Here is a 26,939-nt window from a genome sequence, read left to right on the forward strand (position 1 = left end):
TTTTTATATAAGATTGAAACTGAGTTGGTATCAGTTCAAAATGGATTGTTAAAACTTTAAGATGTTATAAGTAATCCCCATGATAACCACAAAGAAAATATCTACAAAATACACACAAAAGGAAATGACAAGGGAATCAAAATGTGTCATTACAAAAAAATCAACTAAACACAAAGGAAGGCAGTAAAGGAGGAAATGAGGGACAAAAAGCTAAAAGACACAGAAAACAATAAAATGGCAAGAGTAAGTCCTTCTCTATCAGTAATTACTTTAAATTTAGGGCCGGCCCCGTGGCTTAGCGGTTAAGTGCGTGCGCTCCGCTGCCGGCGGCCCGGGTTCGGATCCCGGGTGCGCACCGAGGCACCACTCCTCCGGCCATGCTGGGGCCGCGTCCCACATACAGCAACTAGAAGGATGTGTAGCTATGACAGACAACTATGTACTGGGGCTTTGGGGGGAAAAATAAATAAATAAAATCTTTAAATTTAAATGGATTAACTTTCCCAATCAAAAGACATATATTGGCAGAATGGATGGAAAAAAAAACAGGATCCAACTATATGCTGTCTACAAGAGACTCACTTTAGATCTAAGGACACATATAGGTTGAAAAGAAAAGGATGGAAAAAGATATTCTACGCAAATGATAACCAAAAGAGTTGGGATAGCTATGCTACCATCAGACAAAATAGACTTTAAGTCAAACACTGTTGCAAGAAACAAAGAAAAACATTACATAATGATAAAAGAATCAATTCACCAAGAAAATATAACAGGGATAAAAATATATGCAACAAACATCAAAGCTCCTAAATATATGCAACAAACATTGACAGAATTGAAGGGAGAAATAGACAGCTCTACAATAATAGTAGGAAACTTCAACACCCCACTTTCAATAATAAATACAGCCACTAAACATAATATCAATAAGGAAATAAAGAACTTGAACAACACTATAGACCAATTGGACCTAAAAGACGTATACAAAACATGCCACCCAACAATAGCAACAACACATTTGTCTCAAGTGCATATGGAAAATTCTCCAGGACAGACCATATGTTAGGACCCAAAACAAATCTTAATATTTAAAAAGACTGAAATCATACAAAGTATCTTTTGTGATCACATTGGAATGAAACTAGAAATTAGAGCAGAAAAACTCAAAAATCCACAAGACATAGAAATTAAAGAACAGACTCTTAAAAAACCAATGGGTCAAAAAAGAAATCAAAGTCTTTTATCAAAAGATAGAAAAATATCTTGAGACAAACGAAAATGAAAACACAACATGCCAAAACTTATGGGAGCAAAAGCAGCAAAAGCGGTGCTAAGAAAGAAATTTAGAGCCATAAATGCTCACATTAAAAAAGAAAAAAGATCTCAAATTAACAACCTAAATTTACAACTTAAGGAAGCAGAAAAACAACGAATAAGGCTGAAAGCTAGTAGAAGGAGATAATAATACTTAGGACAGAGACAAACAAAGTAAAGAATAGAAAAACAATAGAGAAAATCAACAAAACCAAGAGTTGGTCCTTTGAAAAGATGAACAAAATTGACAAATCTTTCACAAGATTGATGAAGAAAAAAGAGAGAAGACTCAAATAACTAAAATCAGAAATGAAGAGACTTTACTACCAACTTTACAGAAATAAAAAGAATCACATGGGACTACTATGAACAACTGTATGCCAACAAATTGGATAACCTAGATGAAATCAACAAATTTCTAAAAACACACAACTTACCAAGACTGAATCATGAAGAAATAGAAAGTCTGAATAGACCTATAACCAGTAGGAGGATTGAATTAGTAATCAAACACCTCTCATCAAAAAAATGCCCAGGACCAGATGTCTTCACTGGAGAATTTTACCAAACATTTCAAGAAGAATTAACACCAATCCTCAAAAATCCTCAACAAAATACTAACAAACAGAATTCAACAGAATATTAAATTACACTATGACCAACTGGGCTTTATTCCTGGAATGCAACGATGGTTCAACATATGAAAAATCAATCAATGTAATACAACACATTAGCAGAATGAAAGGGAAAAAAAAACCACAATCACTTTGACACAGAAAAAGCATTTGACAAAATTCAACACCCTTTTGTGATTAAAAAAACTCAAACTAAGAATAGAAGGAAATTACCTTAACATAACAAAGGCCATCTATGAGAAGCCCTCAGCTAACAACATATTCAATGGTGAAAAACTGAATGTTTTTCCTCTAAGATCAGCAACAAGGCAAGGACGCCCACTCTTGCCACTTCTATTTAACATAATACTGGAAGTCCTAGCAAGATAGGAAATTAGGCAAGATAAAGAAATAAATGGCATCCAAATTAGAAAGGAAGAAGTAAAATTATTTCTGTTTGCAGATGACATGATCTTATATGTACAAAATCCTAAAGATTCTACACACAAAAAACCATTAGAACTAATGAATGAGTTCAGCAAAGTTGCAGAATACAAAAATCAACACACAGAAACCAGTTACATTTCTATACACTAACAATTAACAACCTAAAAGGGAAATTAAGAAAAAAATTCCATTTACAATACAGTAAAATAGAATAAAATACTTAGGAGTAAACATAACCAAGGAGGCAAAAGACTTGTCACTGAAAACAATAAAACATTTCTGAAAAAAATTAAAGAAGACACAAATAAATGGGAAGACATTCTGTGTTCATGGATGAGAAGAGTTAATATTGTTAAGATGTCAATACTACCCAAAGCCATCTACAGATTCAATGCAATACCTATCAAAATCCCAATGACATTTTTTGTAGACATAGAATAATCCATCTTAAAATTCATACAGAATCTCAAGGAACCCTGAATAACCAAAACAATCTTGAAAAAAAAGATACAAGTTGAAGGTCTCATGAGTCCTGATTTCAAAACTTATTACAAAACTACAGCAGTTGAAACGGTGTGTTATTGTCATAAAGACAGACAACAGACCCATGGAATAGAGAGCCCAGAAAGAAACCCTCACATATATGGTCAAATGATTTTCAACAAGAGTGACAAGACCTTTCAATGGGGAAAGGACAGTCTTTTCAACAAATGGTGCTGGAAAAACTGGATATCCACATGCAAAAGAATGAAGTTGGACTCTTACCTTACACCATACACAAAAATAAACTCAAAATGGACTAGAGACTTAAACATGAAAGGTAAAACTATAAAACTCTTAGAAAAAATCATACAGGAAAATTTTCATGACCTTGGATTTGGGAATAATTTCTTAGATATGATACCAAAAACACAGGCAAAAAATAGATAAAATGGATGTTGTCAAAATTGAAAATTTTTGTGCATCAAAGGACACTATCAAAAGAGTGAAAAGGCAACCCACAGAATGGGAGAAAATATCTGCAAATCATACATCTGATAAAGAGTTAATATTCAGCATATATAAAGAACTCCTTCAACTCAATAACAAGAAACATACAATTTGATTTTAAAATGTGCAAAGGACTTAGCCATTTCTCCAAAGAAGGTAATCAAATGGCCAATGAGCAAATGAAAACATGTTCAATATCACAAGTCATTAGGGAAATGCAAATCAAAACCACAATAAGATACCACCTTATACCCATTAGGATGGCAATTATCAAAGGAAAAAATAAACAGAAAATAAGTGCTGGCAAAGATGTGGAGAAATTGGAACCCCTGTGCACTGCTGGTGGGAATGTGAAATGGTGTAGATGCTATACAAAATAGTATGGCAGTTTCTTTAAAAATTAAAAATAGAATTACCATATGATCCAGGAATTCCACATCTGGCTATATACCCCAAATAATTGAAAGCAGGGACTCGAGGAGATATTTGTACACTCAAGTTTATAGTAGCATTAGTCGCAATTGCCAAAAGGTGTAAGCAACCCAAGTGTGCATGGACGGATGAAGGGATAAACAAAATATGGTGTATACATACAATAGAACATTATTTAACCTTAAAAAGGAAGGAAATTCTGACACGTGGAAATTCTACAATATGGATGAACCCAGAAAACATTATGCTAAGTGAAAAGGGATACAAAAGGACAAATATTGTCTGATTGTACTTATATGAGGTACCACAATGTAGTCAAATTCATAGAGACAGAAAGTAGAATGGTGGCTACCAGGGGCTGGGGTGAGGGAGGAATGGGGAGTTATTTAATGGACATCGAGTTTCAATTTGGGAAAATGAAAATGTTCTGGAGATGGATGGTGGTGATAGTTATACAACAATGTGAATGTACTTACTGCCACTGAACTATACAGTTAAAAATAGTTAAAATGGTAAATTTTATGTTATATATATTTTACCACAATAGAAAAAACAGACAAAATCAATGGTGATAATAAACTGTCAAGTATGTGGTAAAACTGATATAGAGTGCTGGTGGCAGAAAAAATTGGCAAAACCTCTTTTGAAAATATAGAGACAATGCACTTCAAGAACCATGGAAATTTTTACATTTTCCCTCAATAATCCTACCTTTGAAAATGTATTGTTAAAAACAATGCAAATGAAGTTTAAAATATGAATAAAGATGTTCTTTATGATTTTTCAGTACTATTTATAATAGCACTCAAAACCATGAAATACTTAGATAAAAATATAGCAGAACACGTGCAATACCTGTATGTTGAGAACTACAAAACATTAACGAGAAAAGTCAAAGACCTAAATAAGTAGAAAATGTATGATATCCATGAATTGGAAGACTCATTATTGTGAAGATGTCCATTCTCCCCTTGTTGATCTATAGATCCAACACAACCCAAATCAGAGTCCCAGCAGCTTTTTTTGTTTTTGTAAAAACTGACAAGCTCATTCTAACATTTAAATGGAAAACAAAGGAATTAGAATAACCAAAATAACTTCGAAAAAGAACAAAATTGACAGACTTATACTCTCTGATGTCCAGATTTACTATAAAGCTACCATAACCAAGACAGTGTGGTAAAAGTGAAAAGAGAGACACATGAATTAATGAAACAGATTGAAAGTCCAGAAATAAACCAACAAACATATGGGGACTGATTTTCATTTAAGGTGAAGTGCTTTAGACACTCAATGCACTTTAGACAACTCAAAGGAGACAGGGCAGTCTTTTCAACAAGTGACACTAGAACAACTGAACATCCATATGCAAAAAAAAGTGAACCTAAATCCTAATTTTGCACTATATACAAAAATTAACCCAAAATGGATCACAGTCTTATATATAAAATCTATAAAATTTTTAGAAGCATGAGAAGATCTTTGCAACATTTGGTCAAATAAGACACATGAAGCAGAAATCAAAAGGAAAAAATAATAAATTAGACTTCATCAAAATCACAAACTTCTCTCCAAAAGACAGCGTTAAATAGCAAGGATGTGAAGCAACTAAAAATCTTATACATTGCTAACAGAAATGCAAAATTCTACCACACATTGCTGGTGGAAACATATCCACTTTGGAAATGGATTTGGAAGTTTCTTATAAGCATACATGTAACATATGACCTAGAAATCCCACTCCTAGGTATTTACTCAGAAGAAAAGAAAATCTAAGTCCACACCAAAAAAAAAAAAAAAACCCTACACACAAATATTCTTAGGGGCTTTATTCACAAATGCCAAAAACTGGAAACAACTCAAATGTCCAACTGATGAACGTATAAACAAATTGTGGTACAATGAAATATACTGATAAATGCAACAACCTGAATGAATCCTAACCGTATTATGCTAAAGTTACATATTGTAGGATTCCATTTGTTTGACATTCTGGAAAAGGCAAGCCTATACCAAAATAAAACATCAGTGAGCGACTGCCAGGGACTGGAGGTGGCGGGAGAGGGTTGACTACAAAGGGGCATGAGAGACCTCTTTGGGGTGATGGAAATGTTCTGTATCTCAGCTGTGGTAGTAGTTATATAACTACTTGACAAGTGTTTGTCAAAATTCATACTGTACACCTAAAAACTGTACACCTAAAAAAAGGTGAATTTTATTGTATATAAATTCTACCTCAAAAAAATCTGACTTTTTAAAGGTAAATTATGCTAAGGCTAGTCCTAGGCCTAAATCACATGTTGGAATTGGTTTTCATTTTAATAGCGACAAGTACTGAAAACCTTAAACCACAGATCTTGTGTTGCAAAATGAATCAGAGCTCCCATGGTACTTTGTCAGATGAATATAAACTTATTAAGGAATATTAAAGATTCCAGGACTCTCCTAATTGAATTCATGTATCATCACCTTATTTTACTTATATCAGTGAGGTCCTCTCTAACTCTAGGAGAGTACATCCAAATTTAATATCAATAACTGCGAAAGAGTTTTGTCATTCTCAACTTCTTTCTTCAGAAACACTTCCACCAAGCATTGGAAAGTTCATATGATTATCTGACTCCAATCTCCTCTTCCAAGGTGGTAATTTGACCAAAATAGCCAGCAGTTTTGCAGCAACATCCATAATTGATACTGCAGGATCCTGAATAGAAAGATTTAAGTCTTTCATACAGCCAAACATCCACTACATAGCTCATCAATGAACTCCTCCAAGTCAAATTGTTATGAGGGGGGTTTCATTCTCTCTCAAAAATAGTAAATGTCTCCCCAAGAATTAATCAAAGGCTTCAAACATTGTCCAGTGAAAAGCCAGAAAACTTCTACATGAAGAAGAATTTAACATTTGCCCACATTTTTTGACAAATGTCTTGGAAAAGACAATAATTCAATACCTTCACTCTAATGTATTTGAGTTTCATGGTAGGCGATAAGACATTTTAGAATTATTGGCTGTCTTAGCATTAACGCATGTCATATGCTGAAATAGACAGCAATGCTCTCGTCACTGAAGCAGCAAAACCATGTGTTGCCAAGTATTTCAGGAGCTCCATCAGTATAGAGAGTACCAAATTCTGCTAAGAAGAAAACTTTTCTTTATTACAAAGATGGCAGTTTTCAGTTTCCAAAAAGAGGGTTCACAGCATAGGAATTTTTTGATGATGCCAATGTGCAAACAATGATTAAAATCAGATGCTGGCAGCTCGGAGAAGCACTAGTATTTTTATACTGTTGAACGTTAAAAGAAAGTCACTGCTGATACTTCTATGAATTCCAGCTGAATGTGAAGAAATATCAACAGTTCTAGTGCAGATGACATCATCTGACAGAGGCACTGATTCAACTTTCTTTCTCTGCGCTAATAAAAACCAGCTCAATGATTTCCAAGATTCTCAGCTTCACCAAGTTCTCTTCAATTGTATATGGCTCTGTGGCCGGGAAGTACAATAAGCAAACGCATAGGATGCTTCAAGATAAAGCTTTGTTTGCCAAATCCCGTTTCCAACCTTCTCAATTTGAGCTTTCCTCTAATGAAAGAACCATATTTTTCCAGTAGCTGGTAAGGACTGACAGAACTTCATACCCACATGTAGGGAAAAATATAAAACAAAAGAAACCTAAGTTATAATATACTTTCTTTTCATATTTTCAAACTAAACTATGTGAAATTCAGTTGCCTACAATCATAATGGCAGGGCACATCTTCTTTAATTCTGAACAGAAATATAATTCAGATATCTACCATAACATAGTGGCAATGATGGTTATACATTACCTGACCACGTACAGTAGCATCCCGTGCCACTCTACTCTTTATGAAATATACCTTAACATATTTTGACAAATACAAAAAAGTATTTTGTTAAATAGGCTTTTTTTCTATAAAGACAGAAAAATATCACATATCTGGTTCAAAAATCTCTGACTTAGAGATATTAATTTAAGAGTGGCATATAGATACTCAAAAAATATTTGTTCTACTAACTGAATTCTGAATTCAAATAACTATTGATATATTTTATCTTTTAGAGGAATATCAGAATGGATTTGGAAGAAAAAAGCTCTTACTTGAAGTTATATATTCTCTTATCCCCCTACTCGATCCATTTTTCACTCATACATTGATTTTGAGCTAGATCAATGGTTCTTAATCTTAACTACATATTACAGTCACCTTAGAAAGCTCTTAAACACTAAGGAGTAGACCTCACTCCAGAACAATTAGATCTAAATCCCTTGAGGTAGACCTAAACATTATTTTTTAATGCCCCAATGATTCTAATACTTAGCCAGGGTTGAGAACTACTGAGTCAAATAAACTAATCATAGATCCTGTTCTTTAAAAGCTTATATGCTAGTATACATGAATGTGTATATATTCTTAGGTGCTCTGGATATACAAAGATTAATAAAATGTACCTTTCGATGCAAACAGGACACTTTAATGTATCTTTTAACTACATTATGACAGACACATGCTTAAGGTATTATGATAACAGAGAAGACCTACATCAATCTAACAATGAAGGTGGAAGGAATAGGTAGAGAGGTATTGAAGATTTCTGGAGGAAGTAATAAATGGATAAGTAGGAATTAATCAGAGGAAAGGATGGTAGGGAGAAAATCCAGGCACCAAGCAGAGGGGATAACAAAACCAAAGAGATATGTAGGAAACAACAAAGTTATCACAGAGAACTGCTCACAGTTGGGTGTTCCCAATAAAGTAGTCAGCATGAAACCAAGGTACTGAGTAAATAAGAAACAATGTCAGAGAAAGAACAGGGAGGTCCTTGCATACCACATTAAGGAGCATGAACTTTATCCTGTAGGTGATGGGCCATCAGTGGTGTGTTACGCAGGCTGCATTTTGGGTAAATCTCTGGTAGCCTTGAGGAACAGAGATAATAGGCTACATGCACTGAGCACTTACCCTGTGCTAGGCAGAATGCTGCTGAGCACTTGAGCACTTCACATTGATTATTTCATGTAATCCTCCCATCACCAGAATGCTATGGTAGATACCATTATCTTTATTGTACAAATGAGGAAACAGTAACTTGCCCAAGTCACATAGTTATTAAGGAATAGAGAAGGGATTCAAAACAATTCTGATCCCTGAAGCCTAAGCCTTTAACCTCTAGGATTGATGGATAAGGAGGAGTGGAGTGAGAAACAGCACACATCATAGGTTAATAAATTAGTCAGGAAACTATTATATTATCCCAAGCGAGAGACAATTAGGGCAATGGCAGTAGGGATGGAGAAGAGGGAACAGATTCCAGAAATATTTAGTTGTTAAAAGTTATCAAAATCACATGATATAGTTTTAAAAAGGAATGAAATTCTGACATGTCCTACACCATGGATGAACCTTGAAAATATTACGCTAAATAAAATAAGCCAGTCACAAAAGGCCAAATATTGTATGATTCCACTTATGAGGTACCTAGAATAGCCCAATTGATAGAGAAAGAAAGAATAGAAGTTACCAGGGACTGAATGGAGGGGGTAATGGGGAGTTATTGTTTAATGGGTACAGAATTTCAGTTTGGGATGATTAAAAAGTTCTGGAGGTGGATAGAGGTGATGGTTGCACAACAATGTAAATGTGCTTAATGCCACTGAACTGTACACCTAAAAATGGTTAAAATGGTAAATTTTATGTTATATATATTTTACCACAATTTTAAAAATATTTTTTAAAAAGTACATAATATGAGGGAGTGACATCAGCAACATGGCAGAGTGAGCTGTTCCCTTTGTCTCTCCCCTTTCAAGCTGCAACTAAAAGGACATTCATTGATCAGCAGAGGACACCCACACAGAATATCAGGAAGCCTGAGAGACCCACATAGCTATACATCTGAAGGTGGATGGACTACCCCACAAAGAGTTAGTGGAGATAGGTGAGCACCCTCTGGCCCCCAGGCAGCACAGCACACATGCGTGACTGCTTTCTCGGCTGGAACAATCATATCACTGATCATACCACGGCTGCAGCCCCGAGGGTGGGAGCATGCCTTGGGGTGACTGCAGAAACAGGTGACGGCAGCCCTGAGCCCCCGTGTGATGGCTTCCCCATCTGGTGGAAGAGTCCTCAGGGCCACGCAGCCCACAGAGAGTGGCGCAGTCTTGGAGCCAGTGGGGAAGCCCTGCTCACCAAGCACAAAGACTGGTGCAACCTAGGAGCAGAGGGAGGCTGAGCTGTGGCCTGGGCGAACAAGCTCCTGGCTGCTGTGAATGCCCATAGTACCACTGTGGCCCCAAAGGGGGAAGTGAGATTCTGCAGGACTGTGGGAGCAGGCGGCAGTAGTCCTGAGCCCCAGTATGATCACTCTCTTGTCTGGTGGGAGAGTCCACAATCCCACCATGGTCCCAGGGAGTGGCTTTGGCTCAGTCCCAGAGGGGAGGCCCCGCCCACCAAGCACAAAGGCTGGTGCAACCAAGGAGCAGACAGCAGCTGAGCTCTGAGTCAGGGTGAACCAAACAAGCTCCCAACTGCCATGAATGCCCATAGTACCACTGCAGCCCCAAAGCGGGGAACACAACTCCACAGGACTGTGGGAGCAGGCGGCATAGCCCTGAGCCCCCATGTGATCACTCTCTCATCCAGTGAGAGAGTCCGCAATCCCACCGCAGTCCCAGGGAGTGGCGCTGGCTGGTCCCTGAGGGGAGGTCCAGCCCACCAAGCACAACAGCTGGTGCGACCTAGGAGCAGATGGCGGTGTGAACAAACAAGCTCCCAGCTTCATGAACACCCATAGTACTGCTGCGGCCTGGAAGGGAGAGGCACAACTCCACAGGACTGTGGGAACAGGCAGCAGCAGCCCTGAGCACACCCCATGACTGCTTTCCCATTCAGTGGGAGACCCCACATGGCCACTGTGATCCCAAGGAGTGGCCCAGGCTTGGACAGGCACAGCTGACAGGAATCATGGAAGCAGGCTCAGATTACACAGCTCCTGCCCTCCCCAAGTGGCAGCAGGTGGAACCTCTGTCCAGATACTGTCACTATGTGCTGGCACAAATCCACTCCATCAAATGGTATAAAGAAATATATTAACACTCCAGACCAGAAGAGAAAAGCCAAACACCCAGAAATCAACCCTGAAGGCATGGAAATCTACAATCTAAATGACAAAGAAGTCAAGACAGCCATCATAAGAAAATTCAATGAGTTACAAGAGAATTCTGAAAGACAGTTCAATGAAATCAGGAACAAAATTACTGAACAGAGGGAATTCTTCACAAAAGAGATCAAAACTATAAAGAAAAACCAATCAGAACTGTTGGAAATGAAAAACACAATGGATGAGATAAAGAAAAATCTGGAGTCCTTAAACCACAGAGCTGACAATATGGAGGACAGAATTAGCAATCTAGAGGATAGGAATACAGAAATGCTTCAGATGGAGAAGGAGAAAGAATTTAGACTAAAAAGAAATGAAGAAATTCTCCGAGAAATATCTGACTCAATTAGGAAATGCAACATAAGGATTATAGGTATTCCAGAGAGAGAAGAGAGGGAAAAAGGAGCAGAGAGCTTGTTCGAAGAAATAATAACTGAGAACTTCCGAAACCTGGAGAAGGAGCTGGAATTACATGTAAAAGAAGCCAACAGAACTCCTAACTACATCAATGTAAAAGGACCTTCTTCAAGGCATATATTAGTAAAGCTGGCAAAAGTCAATGACAAAGAAAAAATATTAAGGGCAGCAAGACAAAAGAAAATAACCTAGCGGATTTCTCAGCAGAAACTTTACAGGCTAGGAGAGAGTGGAATGATATTCCATGCTCTTGGATTGGAAGAATTAACATAGTTAAGATGTCCATCCTTCCTAAAGCCATCTATAGATTCAATGCAATCCCTATCAAAGTTCCAACAACATTTTTCACAGAAATAGAACAAAGAATCCTAAAATTTATATGGAACAACAAAAGACCCCAAATAGCTAAAGGAATCCTGAGAAAAAAGAACAAAGCTGGAGGTATCACACTCCCTGATTTCAAAATATACTACAAAGCTATAGTAACCAAAACAGCATGGTACTGGCACAAAAACAGACACACAGATCAATGGAATAGAATCGAAAGCCCAGAAATAAACCCACACATCTATGGACAGCTAATCTTTGACAAAGGAGCCAAGAACATACAATGGAGAAAAGAAAGTCTCTTCAACAAATGGTGTTGGGAAAACTGGACAGCCACATGCAAAAAAATGAAAGTAGACCCTTACCTTACACCATACACAAAAATTAACTCCAAATGGATTAAAGACTTGAATGTAAGACCTGAAACTATGAAACTTCTAGAAGAAAACATAGGCAGTACGCTCTTCAACATTGGTCTTAGCAACATCTTTTCAAGCACCACGTCTGACTGGGCAAGAGAAACAACAGAAAAAATAAACAAATGGGACTACATCAAACTAAAAAGCTTCTGCACAACAAAGGAAACCATCAACAAAATGAAAAGACAACCTAACAATTGGGAGAAGATATTTGCAAACCATACATCTGATAAGGGCTTAATCTCCAAAATATATAAAGAACTCATGCATCTCAACAACAAAAAACCTAACAACCCAATTAAAAAATGGGCAAAAGACCTGAACAGACATTTCTCCAAAGAAGATATACAGATGGCCAACAGACACATGAAAAGATGTTCAAAATCATTAACTATCAGGGAAATGCAAATTAAAACTACAATGAGATATCACCTCACGCCCGTCAGAATGGCTATAATTAACAAGACAGGAAACAACATGTGTTGGAGAGGATGTGGAGAGAAGGGAACTCTCATACACTGCTGGTGGGAGTGCAAACTGATGCAGCCACTATGGAAAACAGTATGGAGATTCCTCAAAAATTCAAGGATAGAACTACCATATGATCCAGCTATTCCACTGCTGGGTATCTATCCAAAGAACTTGAAAATACCAGTGCATAAAGATACATGCACCCCTGTGTTCATTGCGGCATTATTCATAATAGCCAAGATTTGGAAGCAACCTAAGTGCCCATCAAGGGACGAATGGATAAAGAAGATGTGATATATCTACACAATGGAATACTACTCAGCCATAAGAAACGATGAAATCCAGCCATTTGTGACAACATGGATGGACATTGAGGGCATTATGCAAAGTGAAATAAGTTAGAGGGAGAAGGTCAAATGCTGTATGATTTCCTTCATTAAGTAGTAGATAATAACAACAATAAACAAACATACAGAGACAGAGATTGGATTGGTGGTTACCAGAGGGGAAGGGGGGAGGGAGGAGGGCAAAAGGGATAATTCGGCACATGTGTGTAGTGATGGGTTGTAATTAGTATTTGGGTGGTGAACATGATGTAATCTATGCAGAAATAGAAGTATAATGATGTGCACCTGAAATTTATACAATGTTATAAACCAATGTTACTGCAATTAACAAAAAATTAAAAAAAAAAAATTTTTGAAAGACAAGAACTTTCAGCCAAGAATACTATATCCAGCAAAAATATCCTTCAGATATGATGGAGAAATAAAAACTTTCCCAGATAAACAAAAGCTGAGGGACTTCATTGCCACAAGACCGCCCCCCTTACAAGATTTGATCAACAAGGCCCTCATACCTGAAAAAAAAAGGAAGAAAGGGCTTACAAAGTCTTGAGCAAAGAGATAAATAGGCACCCAAAATCAGAAAATTGCAACTCTCTATCAGTAAAGATTAGCAAACAATTATAATTCTAAAGATAAAGGGAAGGAAAACAGTGAAAATAAATATTACCACCTCATTTTAACCAAAAAAATAACAACACATAATGGAATAAGTTGTGACAACAACAACTTAGAAGGGGAAGCGGAAAGAGATGAAACCTGCTTAGACTAGGGGAACAAGAGGCTAGCAGGGAATGGACTATCTCATCTATGAAATCTTTTATACAAACCTCACTGTAACCACTAAACAAAAAATCAGAACAAAGATACAAATGATAAATAAAGAGAAAACTGAGAAAACCATCATAGAGAGCCACCAAACTGAACTGGCAGTCCGAAATACACGGGTCGAGAAACAAGGGAAACACAGAACAACTGAAAAACAAGCAATAAAATGGCAGTATTAAGCCCTCATATATCAATAATCCCTCTAAATGTAAATGGATTGAATTCTCCAATCAAAAGATACAGAGTGGCTGGATGGATTAAAAAACAAGACCCAACAATTGGCTGTCTCCAGGAAATACATCTCAGCTCTAAAGACAAACACAGGCTTAGAGTGAAGGGATGGAAGATGATACTCCAAGCTAATAGCAAACAAAAGAAAGCAGGTGTTGCCATACTTATATCAAACAAAGTAGACTTCAAGATAAAAAAAACAATGAGAGACAAAGAGGGGCAGTATATAATGATAAAAAGGGACATTCCACTAAGAGGACGTAACACTTATAAATATATATGCACCCAACACAGGAGCACCAAAGTACATAAAGCAACTATTAACAAACCTCAAAGGAGATATTAACAACAACACAATAATAGCAGGGGACCCTAACACCCCACTTACATCAATGGATAGATCATCCAAAAGAAAGTCAATAAGGAAATAATGGACTTAAAGAAAAAACTAGACCAGACGGACTTAATAGATATATATAGAGCACTCCATCCAAAATCAGCAGAATACACATTCTTCTGAAGCACGCATGAAACGTTCTCAAGGACGGACCATACGTTTGGAAACAAGGCAAGCCTCTATAAATTTAAGAAGAAATCATAACAAGAGTCTTTTCCAACCATAATGCTATGAAACTAGAAATCAACTACAAGAAAAAAACTGGGAAAGTGACAAAGATGTGGAAACTAAACAACATGCTACTGAACAACCAATGAATCATTAAAGAAATTAAAGGAGAAATCAAAAAATATCTGGAGACAAATGAAATGAAAATACACCATACCAATTCATTTGGGATACAGCAAAAGTGGTCCTGAGAGGGAAATTCATAGCAATACAGGCCCACCTTAACAAGCAAGAAAAATCTCAAATAAGCAATCTTAAACTACACCTAAGAGAATTAGAAAAAGAAGAACAAACAAAGCCCAAACTCAGCAGGAGGGAAACAATAACAATTAGAGCAGAAATAAATGAATTTGAAACCAAAAAAAAAACAGTAGAAAGGATCAATGAAACGAAGAGCTGTTTCTTTGAGAAGATAAACAAAATTCACAAACCCTTAGCCAGACTCACTAAGAAAAAAAGAGAGAAGGCTCAAATAAGTAAAATTAGAAATGAAAGGAGAAATTACAACAAACACCACAGAAATACAAAGGATTATAAGAGAATACTATGGAAAACTATATGCCAACAAATTGGACAATCTAGAAGAAATGGATAAGTTCTTAGGCTCATACAACCTCCCAAAACTGAATCAAGAAGAAATAGAGACTCTGAATAGACCAATCACAAGTAAAGAGATTGAAACAGTAATCAAAAACCTCCCAAAAAATAAAAGTCCAGGACCAAATGGCTTCTCTGGAGAATTCTACCAAACATTCAAAGAAGATTTAATACCTATCCTTCTCAAACTCTTCCAAAAAATAGAGGAAGATGGAACGCTTCCTAACACATTCTGTGAGGACAACATCACCCTGATACCAAAGCCCGACAAAGACAATACAAAGAAAGAAAATTACAGGCCAATATCACTGATGAACATAGATGCAAAAATCCTCAAGAAAATATTGGCAAACCGAATACAGCAATACATTAAAAAGATCATACACCATGATCATGTGGAGTTTATCCCAGGGATACACCACATTAACAAAATGAGAAATAAGAACCAAATGATCATCTCAATAGATGCAGAGAAAGCATTTGACAAGATCCAACATCCATTTATGATAAAAACTCTCAACAAAATGGGTAAAAAAGGAAAGTACCTCAACATAATAAATGCCATATATGACAAACTCACAGCCAACATCATACTCAATGGCGAAAAACTGAAAGCCATCCCTCTGAGAACAGGAACAAGACAAGGGTACCCACTCTTACCACTCTTATTCAACACAGTATTGGAGGTCTTGGCCAAAGCCATTAGCCAAGAAAAAAGAATACAAGGAATCCAAATAGGCAATGAAGAAGTAAAACGCGTGCTGTTTGCAGACAACGTGATTTTATCTACAGAAAACCCTAAAGAATCTGTTGGAAAACTATTAGAAATAATCGACAATTACAGAAAACTTGCAGGGTACAAAATCAACTTACAAAAATCAGTGTCATTTCTATACTTTAATAACAAACTAACAGAAAGAGAACTCAAGAAGACAATCCCACTTACAATCGCAACAAAAAGAATAAAATATCTAGGAATAAATTTAACCAAGGAAGTGAAAGACCTATACAACGAAAACTATAAGACATTATTGAAAGAAATCAACAATAACATAAAGAAATGGAAAGCTATTCCATGCACATGGATTGGAAGAATAAACATAACTAAAATGTCCATATTACCTAAAGCAATCTACAGATTCAATGCAATCCCAATCAGAACTCCAATGACACTCTTCATGGAAATAGAACAAAGAATCCTAAAATGCCTATGAGGCAACAAAAGACCCCAAACAGCTAATGCAATCCTGAGAAAAAAGAACAAAGCTGGCATCACAATCCCTGACTTCAAAATATACTACAAAGCTATAATAATCAAAACAGCATGGTACTGGTACAAAAACAGACACACAGATCAAGGGAACAGAATTGAAAGCCCAGAAACAAAACCACACATCTACGGACAGCTAATCTTTGACAAAGGAGCTAAGAACATACAATGGAGAAAGGAAAGTCTCTTCAATAAATGGTGCTAGGAAAACTGGAAAGCCACATGCAAAAAAATGAAAGTAGACCATTATCTTTCGCCATATACAAAAATTAACTCAAAATGGATCAAAGACTTGAAGGAAGACTTGAAACTGTAAAACTCCTACAAGAAAATATAGGCAGTACACTCGTTGATATCAGTCTTAGAGGGATCTTTTCGAATTCCATGTCTACTCAGACAAGAGAAACAAAAGAAAAAACAAACAAGTGGGACTTCATCAGACTAAAGAGCTTCGGCAAGGCAAAGGAAACCAGGATCAAAATGAAAAGACAACCCACCAGCTGGGAGAAAATATTTGCAAGTCATATATCGAAAAAGGGGTTAATCTCCATAATATATAAAGAACTCACACAACTGAACAACAAAGAAACAAACAACCTGATCAAAAATGGGCAAAGAATATGAACAGACATTTTTCCAAGGAAGATATACAGATGGCCAATAGGCACATGAAAAGATGTTCAACATCACTAATCATCAGGGAAATGCAAATCAAAACTACACTAAGATATCACCTTACACCCATTAGAATGGCTATAATCACCAAGACAAAAAATAACAAATGTTGGAGAAGATGTGGAGAAAAAGGAATCCTCATTCATCACTGCTGGTGGGAATGCAAACTGGTGCAGCCTCTACAGAAAACTGTATGGAGATTCCTCGAAAAATTAAAAATAGAAATATCTTATGATCCAGCTATCCCACTACTGGGTATTTATCCAAAAAACTTGAAATCAACAATACAAAGAAGCTTATGCACCCCTATGTTCACTGCAGCATTACTCACTATAGCCAAGAAGTGGAAGCAACCCAAGTGTCTACTGACTGATGATTGGATAAAGAAGATGTGGTATATATATACAATGGAATACTGCTCAGCCATAAAAAAGACAAAACCATCCCATTTGCAACAACATGGATGGGCCTGGAGGGTATTATGTTAAGCGAAATAAGCAAGATAGAGAAAGACAAACACTGTATGATTTCACTCATATGTGGAAGATAAACTAACACACGGACAGAGAGAACAGTTTGGTGGTTACCAGAGGGAAGGGGGTTTGGGGGTGGGCACAAGGGGTGAAGGGGCGCCTTTATATGATGACTGACAAATAATAATGTACAACTGAAATTTCATAATGTTATAAACTATTATGACATCAATAAAAAAATAAAAACAATACAAAAAAAACAAGTACATAATATGAGAAGAATAAGGGGGGGAAAGAGCCAAAAAGTAACTGTAGTCCTTGGCTTGGAAGACCAGGTGGGCAGTGGTACCGTGCAGTATCTCCAATGAGGAACAATGAATTATGGTGACATTCAGGTAAAGCTGTCTGGAAGACAAACACATGAGAATGAAGCTCAGGGGAGTAATAATGTTGGAAATGTAGTCACCAACAAATAGGTGGTAACTAAAACCACGATAATGCGTGAAATTGCCCAGGGAGAACATGAAGCAAGAAGAGAAATGGGCTGAGGACAGAAGCTTAGGAAACAGCAGAGGAAGATAAAGAGGAGCTCATGAAGGAGATAAGAGGATGCAGTCAGAAAGGTAAACAATTAAAAGATAAGGCAGCAGAAATGACAATATTTGGAGGTGGAGCAATGAGGATGATGGGGAGGGCGGGCAAGAGATTAAAAAGGAGTTAAAGAAAATAACACTACCCGTATCCATTTCTCTCCTACTCCTACTTTTTCGAGTTCCAATGAAGATCCCGAGTTCCTAGTTCTGTCTAGCATTATAAGATTAGAAAACAAAATTCCTACACCGAGGAAAAACGTTAACATAGTAATATGCACTTTAAAAAAGGAACACATCAAAAATTGTCAGGAATATATTTTATGAAACAGTAAGAATGTCAAACCTACACAGAAATTTAAGATCTCTGCTACACAGGAAAAGTAAAAAAGTATAGCTAATTGTATGGAACTTGCCTTAAGCACTAAGGATTTCTGAACAGCTACTTATAAAATTATAACAAAGAAAACTTATTAATAAATTTTTTGAAAATTATATCATCTTAAACTTTAGCATATTACTATTTTAAAGGTATCCTAAATTAATTTTAAAAATTTATAAAGTAAATACTTTTGAATGTTTGGATTTTTGTGTTTTAGATTTAGATCTATTTTAAAACTAACCAACAAGTTAAATGAAAAGTTACCCAATACATCACAAGCCCATAAAACATAATAGCACTAATCTAAAGCTTCTTATGGTGCCAGAGCTATTAAAAACTCTATATATATCATCTCTGATAATTCTAAAAATTATGAGGTTGGTTTTATGCCCAGTTTACAGACTATAACTGGATTTCAGAGAGTAACATTACATAGCTTGCTTATAAGTGGTAAATCTGGAATCTGAACCTATTGTGGCTTCAAAGCTTAAGCTCTCAACCACTATCCCCTAAACAATCCTTGATGAATCTCCCTTAACTAATCTATTTCCCCATATCAGAACAAAGGACAAGCTGACATCTAATAAGTAACAGTAGAATAAGTCCTTGAATCACCATGCCAAAAATCTGCAAAGTTCATACAGAGTCCCGGAGAAAAACGCCTCCAAAAATTATAATTGATGAAAACAAACACTTATTTTAAATGTACAGTTATTTTTATCTCCAAACCAAATGTCTCATGAGTTTAGCCTACATTTCTTAAGTTTTACATACTATGTGGAAAACATAATGAAAAAAATACTCAAAAAACATTTGAATCTTAACACTTTACACCAAAACTAAACTCAAAACAGACTTACCAAAAGATTTTGAACAGGCTTCCTCAAACATCTAAAACAGGTCAAATAGTTTCTGGCAGTCATTTTGTTTGTTTGTTATCCTTCACTGTGCCCTATATGTCCCCCTTCTACCAAGGAAAATATTAAGGTGGCACTTAACCATCCATTGCTACAGATTTGTACAGCAGTTCTAGAGGACCACTAAACCATTAGATAGGGACACAAACCTTTAAGAACTTGTCATATGTCACTAAATTGTATAAATGGAATTAGTTCTAAGACATAGTTTACATTTGTAAAAAGATAATGCAAGATTTTTTTTAATTTTAGCATCCAAACTTCTCCATGAATCTTTTTGCCATCACTATGAATTTCTTGGAAATTAATAATTTCCAATATGGAAAGTTAACTAGAAGCTGTTTTCTAAGTTTGAACTTCAAAAGAAATTAAGTTAACTAGTATTTTAGCAAGCAGGGAGAAACAAAGTACCTGCTAGCAAGATAATTCCTCATGTAGGGAAAACTTTCATATGGGAAGTTTAGGAAAATTAGGCAGAGTAAGAAAAAAAATAATTTGAATCTATTTTGTATGTTAAGTATGACAATGAATTACCTCAAAATATTCATTTAATTACCAGGATGGATTTCTGAGTCTTTTAAATTTTATCTGCAGAAAAAAACAATTCTCACAATGCAAGGAGAGATAAAATGGATTGCTTAAAACAAATGCATTTTTTAAAGAAATATTCTAATTTTAATTAAAATTAAAAGTTTAAAAATGCTGAGCATAAAGACTTTAAGAACTGATAGTTATATATTAAAAACAACAATAAAAAAACAATCTTCTAAAGAAAAAACCAAAACACATATACTTCTGAGTAACCTTAACAGCTTAAAAAACACTCAGGATGTCTAATCACTGGCCACTGTTTACCCTCTAATACCATTAAGTTGAATACAGAACTACCTTCTCTGAGACAGGTAGGCTGCTGGGCTCCTCTGTATTTCTTGGCTGCTTTACAGAATCACATCCAAACATCCTACTTTTAAGACCATGAAGCTGAATATCAGACATGTGCTGGTCCCGAGCACCCTGAGGGCCCTTGAAGAGGGGCCCGCCGTGCAGATTTTGAATCATGCCAGCTGAAACACTGAACACTGGCTCCACATTAGAATCTGTTTGAAAGACCTGTGGCGGAAATACAACACCTGGAAGACTGATATACTGAGAGCTTTCTGGCTGACTCAACAAAGTTTCAGACATGATTTTATGCTCATTTCCAGGAGGCACAAGTATATCACTGGTGGCTTTTTCTAAATGTTTCCTATCCACTGTCCCAGAATGAAGAATTGTGGGTTGTTGGAGCACAGTTTCCATTCTATGTGATTTTTTAGTAGTTGCTTGAAGAGAACATGGGTTCAGTTGTGGAACACTGGTCTGTATTACTGAAGGCGGCCCAAGCTGCTGAATTACTTGCTGAATTGGATGCTGAAGAATACTTGCTCTTCCAGAAGTCTGTGTCATCATAATTGGTACATTGACTTTGTAAAGGTGACCTTAAAAAGGAGAAAACAAAACTATAAGTATAATAGAATCCTAATTTCCTTTAAAAGAAAATCTCATGCACAACAGGCTGGGAGGAAATATATCAATATGTTAACACTGGTTATCTCCAGGAGTTTTTCTTTTATTCTTCAGATTTTTTTGTATTTTCTACAAGAACTATGTATTACTCTTATTTTTAAAAATTAAATATGTCTTGCTTTCACTCTAGCCTTTTCCCACTATTGCTCATATGGCACATTTTGATACATACTACCAATATTTACTCCATACACCTCTCCCACTGTTTGATAAATAACAGCGTTACCAACTCAAATTGGGATTTTAACAAACATACAGTGGTCCCTCAGTATCCACGTGGGATTGGTTCCAGGACCTCCTGTAAATACCAAAATCCATGTATGCTCAAGTCTCATAGTTGGCCCTCCATATCCATGGGTTCCACATCCACAGATGAGGAACTTGAGGCTACTGAGGGCCAACTGTAATCATGGAGAATGTATTTCATATATTTAAGATATAAGATGTCATATAACAACTATAAGTCTATCCGAAAAGAGTTTAGTAATTTCAGAAGTAATCAAATTTCTTCTCCCTCTTTTCTTTAAAATAATACTAAAAAGAAGAAGAAATTTATTTTTTGAGCATTAAGTTAGGTGCTTTGCTTAAACTTTGCAACAACCCAAAGAATAAGTATGATTCTCTTTCAGATCAAGAAACAGTGCTCTGGGGGCTGGCCCGGTGGCATAGTGGTTAAGTTCATGTGCTCTGCTTCAGTGGCCCAGGGTTCACAGGTTCAAATCCTGGGCATGGACCTACACACCACTCATCAAGCCATGCTGTGGTGGCGTCCCATTTACAAAATAGAGGAAGATGGGCATGGATGTTAGTTCAGTGCTAATCTTCCTCAGCAAAAAGAGGAAGATTGGCAATGGACGTTAGCTCGGGGCCCATCTTCTTCACTGAAAAAAAAAATTAAAAGAAACAGTGCTCTGAAAAGCAGAGGTTGGTTAATCTCTACACTTTTTGGATATTCTTTCTATTATACTATACAATCACCAATAAGAAAGGCGGCAGAGGTTGATCAATCTAATCTTTAGTTTTTCTTGATTAGGACTACCAGGGACACAGATACGTTATTTTGTATTTGTCAAAATTTAGATAACTGTATTGAATTAAAGAAAACGTATATAAAACCGTCTTATACAATGTCGGGAAAGAGAAGTGGGAATGAAATACAGGACAGGCCTAGTACAGGGTGTTTTGTGGTAGACTGCCTCCGTAACAATGATAACTACCATTTATTATTACTTTTAAAATAAGTTTGATAAGGGCCGGCCCTGTGGCTTGGTGGTTAAGTGCGTGCGCTGCGATGCTGGTGGCCCGGGTTCGGATCCCGGGTGCGCATCGAGGCACCACTTCTCCGTTCATCCTGAGGCCGAGTCCCGCATACAGCAACTAGAAGGATGTGCAGCTACGACATACAACTATCCACTGGGGCTTTGGGGGGAAAAAATAAAATAAATCAAATCTTTAAAAAAAAAAAATAAAATAAAATAAGTTTGATTAAAAGTTCCTATAACTTCTGGTATATAGTTTAATAAAAATCATGAAAATTAATCCAGAAGTCAGTACCAATGCTAAAAACAATACATTTTTAGACTATACTCTTACCAGATGCTGTCTGTAGTGTCACACCTGCTGGTACATGAATAGGATAACCAGGAAGAGTAAAGTTTGCCCTGGAGTTTGAGGTGCCCTAGACATGAGAAATTTGTATTAGAAAGTTAGAAAATGGCTTTACTTGTAATTTTTTTTCCTGATCTCACAGAGGGTCAAAAAAGCTGATTCGGGACAACAGGACAATAGTTTGACACTGCTTAACCTTAGGGCTGAGTTCTTTGAATAAGACAGCTATTTAATATCTGATTTAGATTATCTTATTAAGGATAAAAGGAATTCTGTTCTACAGCCACTGGCAATGAAGCTAGTTAAGTCTTTTAAGAACACTGACTCATAAAACTTGCCCACTACATAGCTTTGCCTGAGCCACCAATTCTTAAGATGTCAAACATAAGAACCGCAGCTGTTTATAGGAGTCCTCCAGTCTGTAAGTTGATCACTAATGGTATTTTAAAGTAAATAATATGATAGTCTAATTTTTATTTTAGAATAATTAAACCTCAGGGTTTTAAATTTTTTTAACTACTAAATGAAAAGACAAAGAAACATTTTTGCCTATCAGACCTGCAAATTTAAAGGATTGATTAATAACCTACAATGTTGGTAAGGATGTGATAAAAATCAGTTCTCTCAGACCACTCCTTATATGAGGGTATATGGTACAATCCTTTTGGAGGGCAATTTTGCAATATATACCAAAACTGAAAACATGCATGATCTTTGACCCAGAAATTCTACTTCTAGAAATTTATCCTGATTACCTATTATCACACAAATACACAAGGACACAATTACAAGTATAACCAATGGAATGCTATATTAGAAAATAACCAAAAATAATTTAAGTGTCCATCAACAAAAGATTGGTTAATTAAACTGTGATATATTCACTAAGGCTAATCAATATTTAACTAGCATTAAAAAGGGTCCATCTATATTACTAAGTTTAAAAAAAAAATTACATAAATAGTACAGGGAATAATTCTACTTTTATGCTGAAATTAATATAACTTTCACGAAAAAAATCTAGATGGATATGATCAAACAGTTACAACAGTTATTTTTGGGGTATAATACTGCAGGGCTCTTTCACTTTTTACTTTATAAATTTGTTTGTTTTTAACTTTTTAGAAGTATATTATTTCTTTAATCAGGAGAAGAGGTATTTCCAAGAATTTCAAAGACAGATATTCTTCATTGGTTTCCTATCAAAAGCAGCACCATTCTTCAAAAATCCTAGTGAGGAGTGTGGTTTTTGTTTTTAATAAAAAAATGAAAATAAACGGCCTACTAAACCTTTTTTTTTTTTACCCTAGAAAGGTAGCGCATGGGCTGAACGAAAATGAAAAATAGCTAGTGGATCATACACCATAGGTACCATGGACAAAAGGTAAAAGAGAAAGAGTGCTATTTCTCCCTACCTGAAAACTGCTAAATTTTCTATACATGTGTTTTAATTTTACTTTCTGCTCCCAAATCCTTAGGGGAAAATCTATACTCTAACCTCTGCTATACAAAGGTAAAAAAAAGACCAAAATATTCCACTTAAATAAAAGGAAGAACTATGATGTGGCTCAACTGTGGGGGAAAAAAAAATCAGAAAAGATACCATATCAAAATTATCTATTTAGGATCCACCAAGTATATAACATTATGCAGTGTATTAAAACTCCATACGATGTAACTTCAGAAATTTCCTAACTTTGTGGGTATAGTCTTGGCAGATGCTAACAACTGCTCTGGAAGATAGGAAAAGTTGGTAAGAAAAAGTCAATTCGGGAATTCCTGAGTTTTTGCAACATTTATGTTATAGAAGCTAGTCCTGTCTCCCCATCCCTTACCACATATTTTCCCATTCAACTGGAGGATTACAAACTACATCTATGCCCAGACTTCTGCCACCATTCACTAAAAGTGGGTCATATCTTTTAAAACATATCTTAAATAAGCTACGTACCAGTTCTGCTGCGGTAAAACTGGGAAGAGTTCTACCAGCAGGAATAACTAATGATGCTGCATGAAAACAAAATAAACATTATAAATTCATTAGAATTTACCAACTTAATAAAATTTCTAAGTATAGCTTATTTTTTAAAAAATATTTTCCATCACTAATTTGTGTGACCATGGTGAATTCTAAACTTCCTGATTCCAAGAGAGGTAAAAAGTATTATTCTTTTTTTCCAAGAACTTTAGATAAAGACTTTACAACTAACCTACTTTAAGTACCAAAAGAAAATATCTCATTGTAATCAAGCATACAAAATACTTAGGCTGTCTTCTGTAAGTCAATGTAGCACTTATTCTCCATTACAACTTTTCAAAGGGGAGAAAAAGTAATATTTGTTCAAGTGGCACATTTCCAAGAGACTATAGTATTGAGAAAATATATGTAACCCAATAGAAACCATTCTAAATTTTATAGGTTCAAAATAAATTTCAATTCATTCATTTCATGAAAAGTTATTTATAATACTTTGCCCAAGTAAGCAAGCACAGCTACAGAGTTTTAGGAATAAATGAATAAGAACATGTCTCCTGAAGTCTTTGCATGAAACAGGTAAGACTGCTAAGAAAAATATAAGAGAACAAATTCTTAGGAAAAACACCAACTCAACCTGCGTTAAAGCTGCAATCTCATATGTATTTCCTTTATTACCTACCAATTTCTATGCTACCTATCTCTTCATTTACAAAACATCTAAAAGGTTGGCCAAATGGTCGTAAATATAATCATTAAAAAATAAGTCTAAAGAACAAATAGTAACTCCAGCAGAAGGCTCTCAGTTGATCAATGTAACCTTAAACCTTACCTCAAGGTTCATTTGACCCAGCTGAATATGACTGCTGGAATATCATTTTGCTTTTTCTTTAGTAAAAACAAGAATGTTTTAGCATGTTTATGCAGCACATATGTATTAAATGTAATGTTTATTATGGCCTTTTTTCACATACTGCCTTAAGGAAAATTACCCCAAAAATCGGTTTCTGACACTAGAATGTCTCCATTACACAGAACAAACAGCTCAGAAGAGCAAATATTTTTTTAAATAACCATTCTTTCCACATTACGACAACAGAAGTGAGGTTGTCTTATATACAGAGATTGATGGTTAATGAAGCACAAAATTATTTTTATCGTCTACGGCTCTGCGTATCAACAGGCATTCTTTTAGAAAGGCTACATTAGAAAGAACTGGAGTGGCAGGAACACAATGGTATTAGTCGTAATTAGCTGAAGTAAGCAAAGCTTAAGCTGGTACAGCTTAAGCCACAGCCTGAGAGGAAACAAAAATCTGTTAACATACTGAGGCAATTAAATGAATTTCTTGAAGAAAAATAGCAACAATCTTCTTCTTTTAAATACCTTGCAATAAATCCTAAAGGATAATTCTCTATACTTATGTAAATCAAACGGAGCTATAAGAGAATTTTAAGAGTTTCTTTACAGCCATCAGAATAAAAGCATTGAACAGAGTTCATAGTGAAGTTTCATGCAGCTCCTACTTAATTTTGATACTAAATTCACAAGTTATACACACCATTTATATACATTCACAAATTATATATACCATTATATGTGCCTGAACACACTTTTTAAAATATTCAAGAGAGTTTCAATAACCAATTAAGTTTTAACTGAATACATGTTTTTACTTAAAATGTCAGAATTTTGGTCTTCATGTATATATTCTAGAAATATTAAATTTCACAAACAATAGACTTTAGAATATAGAAAGAATTCAATCCCATAGGTGTAATTTAAAAAATTTAGTAAAAATAATATGGCATAACAACATTCACATTTATAAGTGTATTTTTCCCTACACACCAAAATGTCTTTGATACATTAAGGCAGTTAATTTCATAATTCTTGGTTCCGTTTTGAACCATTCCAAATCTTAATATCCAAGTCAGATGATTCAAGAGGTGCAAAGACTGGTCAATTTCTTGTCTGTGACTACTCATTAGCATATGGATGTCTCCTGATGACCAAACTCAATATTCTAACTCAAATCACCTAAAGAACCAACAGCATTGCTCCAATTTTCACCAGATCTAAGTTCAAGAACAACTGAACATATAGTTTAGGAGTTTTAATGCTCAAAGACAGAAGCCACCACAAACCTCTCAATGTTCCTGTTCTTCCCTTTCTTCCTCCCACAATGACTAATGGTTTCATCAAAAAGACCATGTGACATGAAGACCAAATAG

The 26,939-nt window shown here is 35.7% G+C and overlaps 1 protein-coding gene across 2 annotated transcripts in view; it reads right to left on the reverse strand.

Annotated features, from left to right (window-relative positions):
* The window catches only part of GTF2A1L (general transcription factor IIA subunit 1 like), a 47,757-nt gene that overhangs the window by 12,313 nt on the left and 8,505 nt on the right, over positions 1-26,939 (reverse strand). For both annotated transcript variants that reach the window (XM_087436799.1, XM_004436662.3), the window contains 3 exons: positions 24,682-24,737; positions 22,716-22,800; positions 20,445-21,034 (listed from right to left, as the gene is read on the reverse strand). In XM_087436799.1, coding sequence (XP_087292925.1) covers positions 20,445-21,034; positions 22,716-22,800; positions 24,682-24,737 — 731 coding nt within the window. The remainder of the gene's footprint in view (positions 1-20,444; positions 21,035-22,715; positions 22,801-24,681; positions 24,738-26,939) is intronic.

This window comes from Ceratotherium simum, chromosome 11 (genome assembly GCF_057802395.1).
Source record: "Ceratotherium simum simum isolate JZ-2026a chromosome 11, ASM5780239v1, whole genome shotgun sequence".
In the NCBI taxonomy this organism is placed as follows: Eukaryota; Metazoa; Chordata; class Mammalia; order Perissodactyla; family Rhinocerotidae; genus Ceratotherium; species Ceratotherium simum.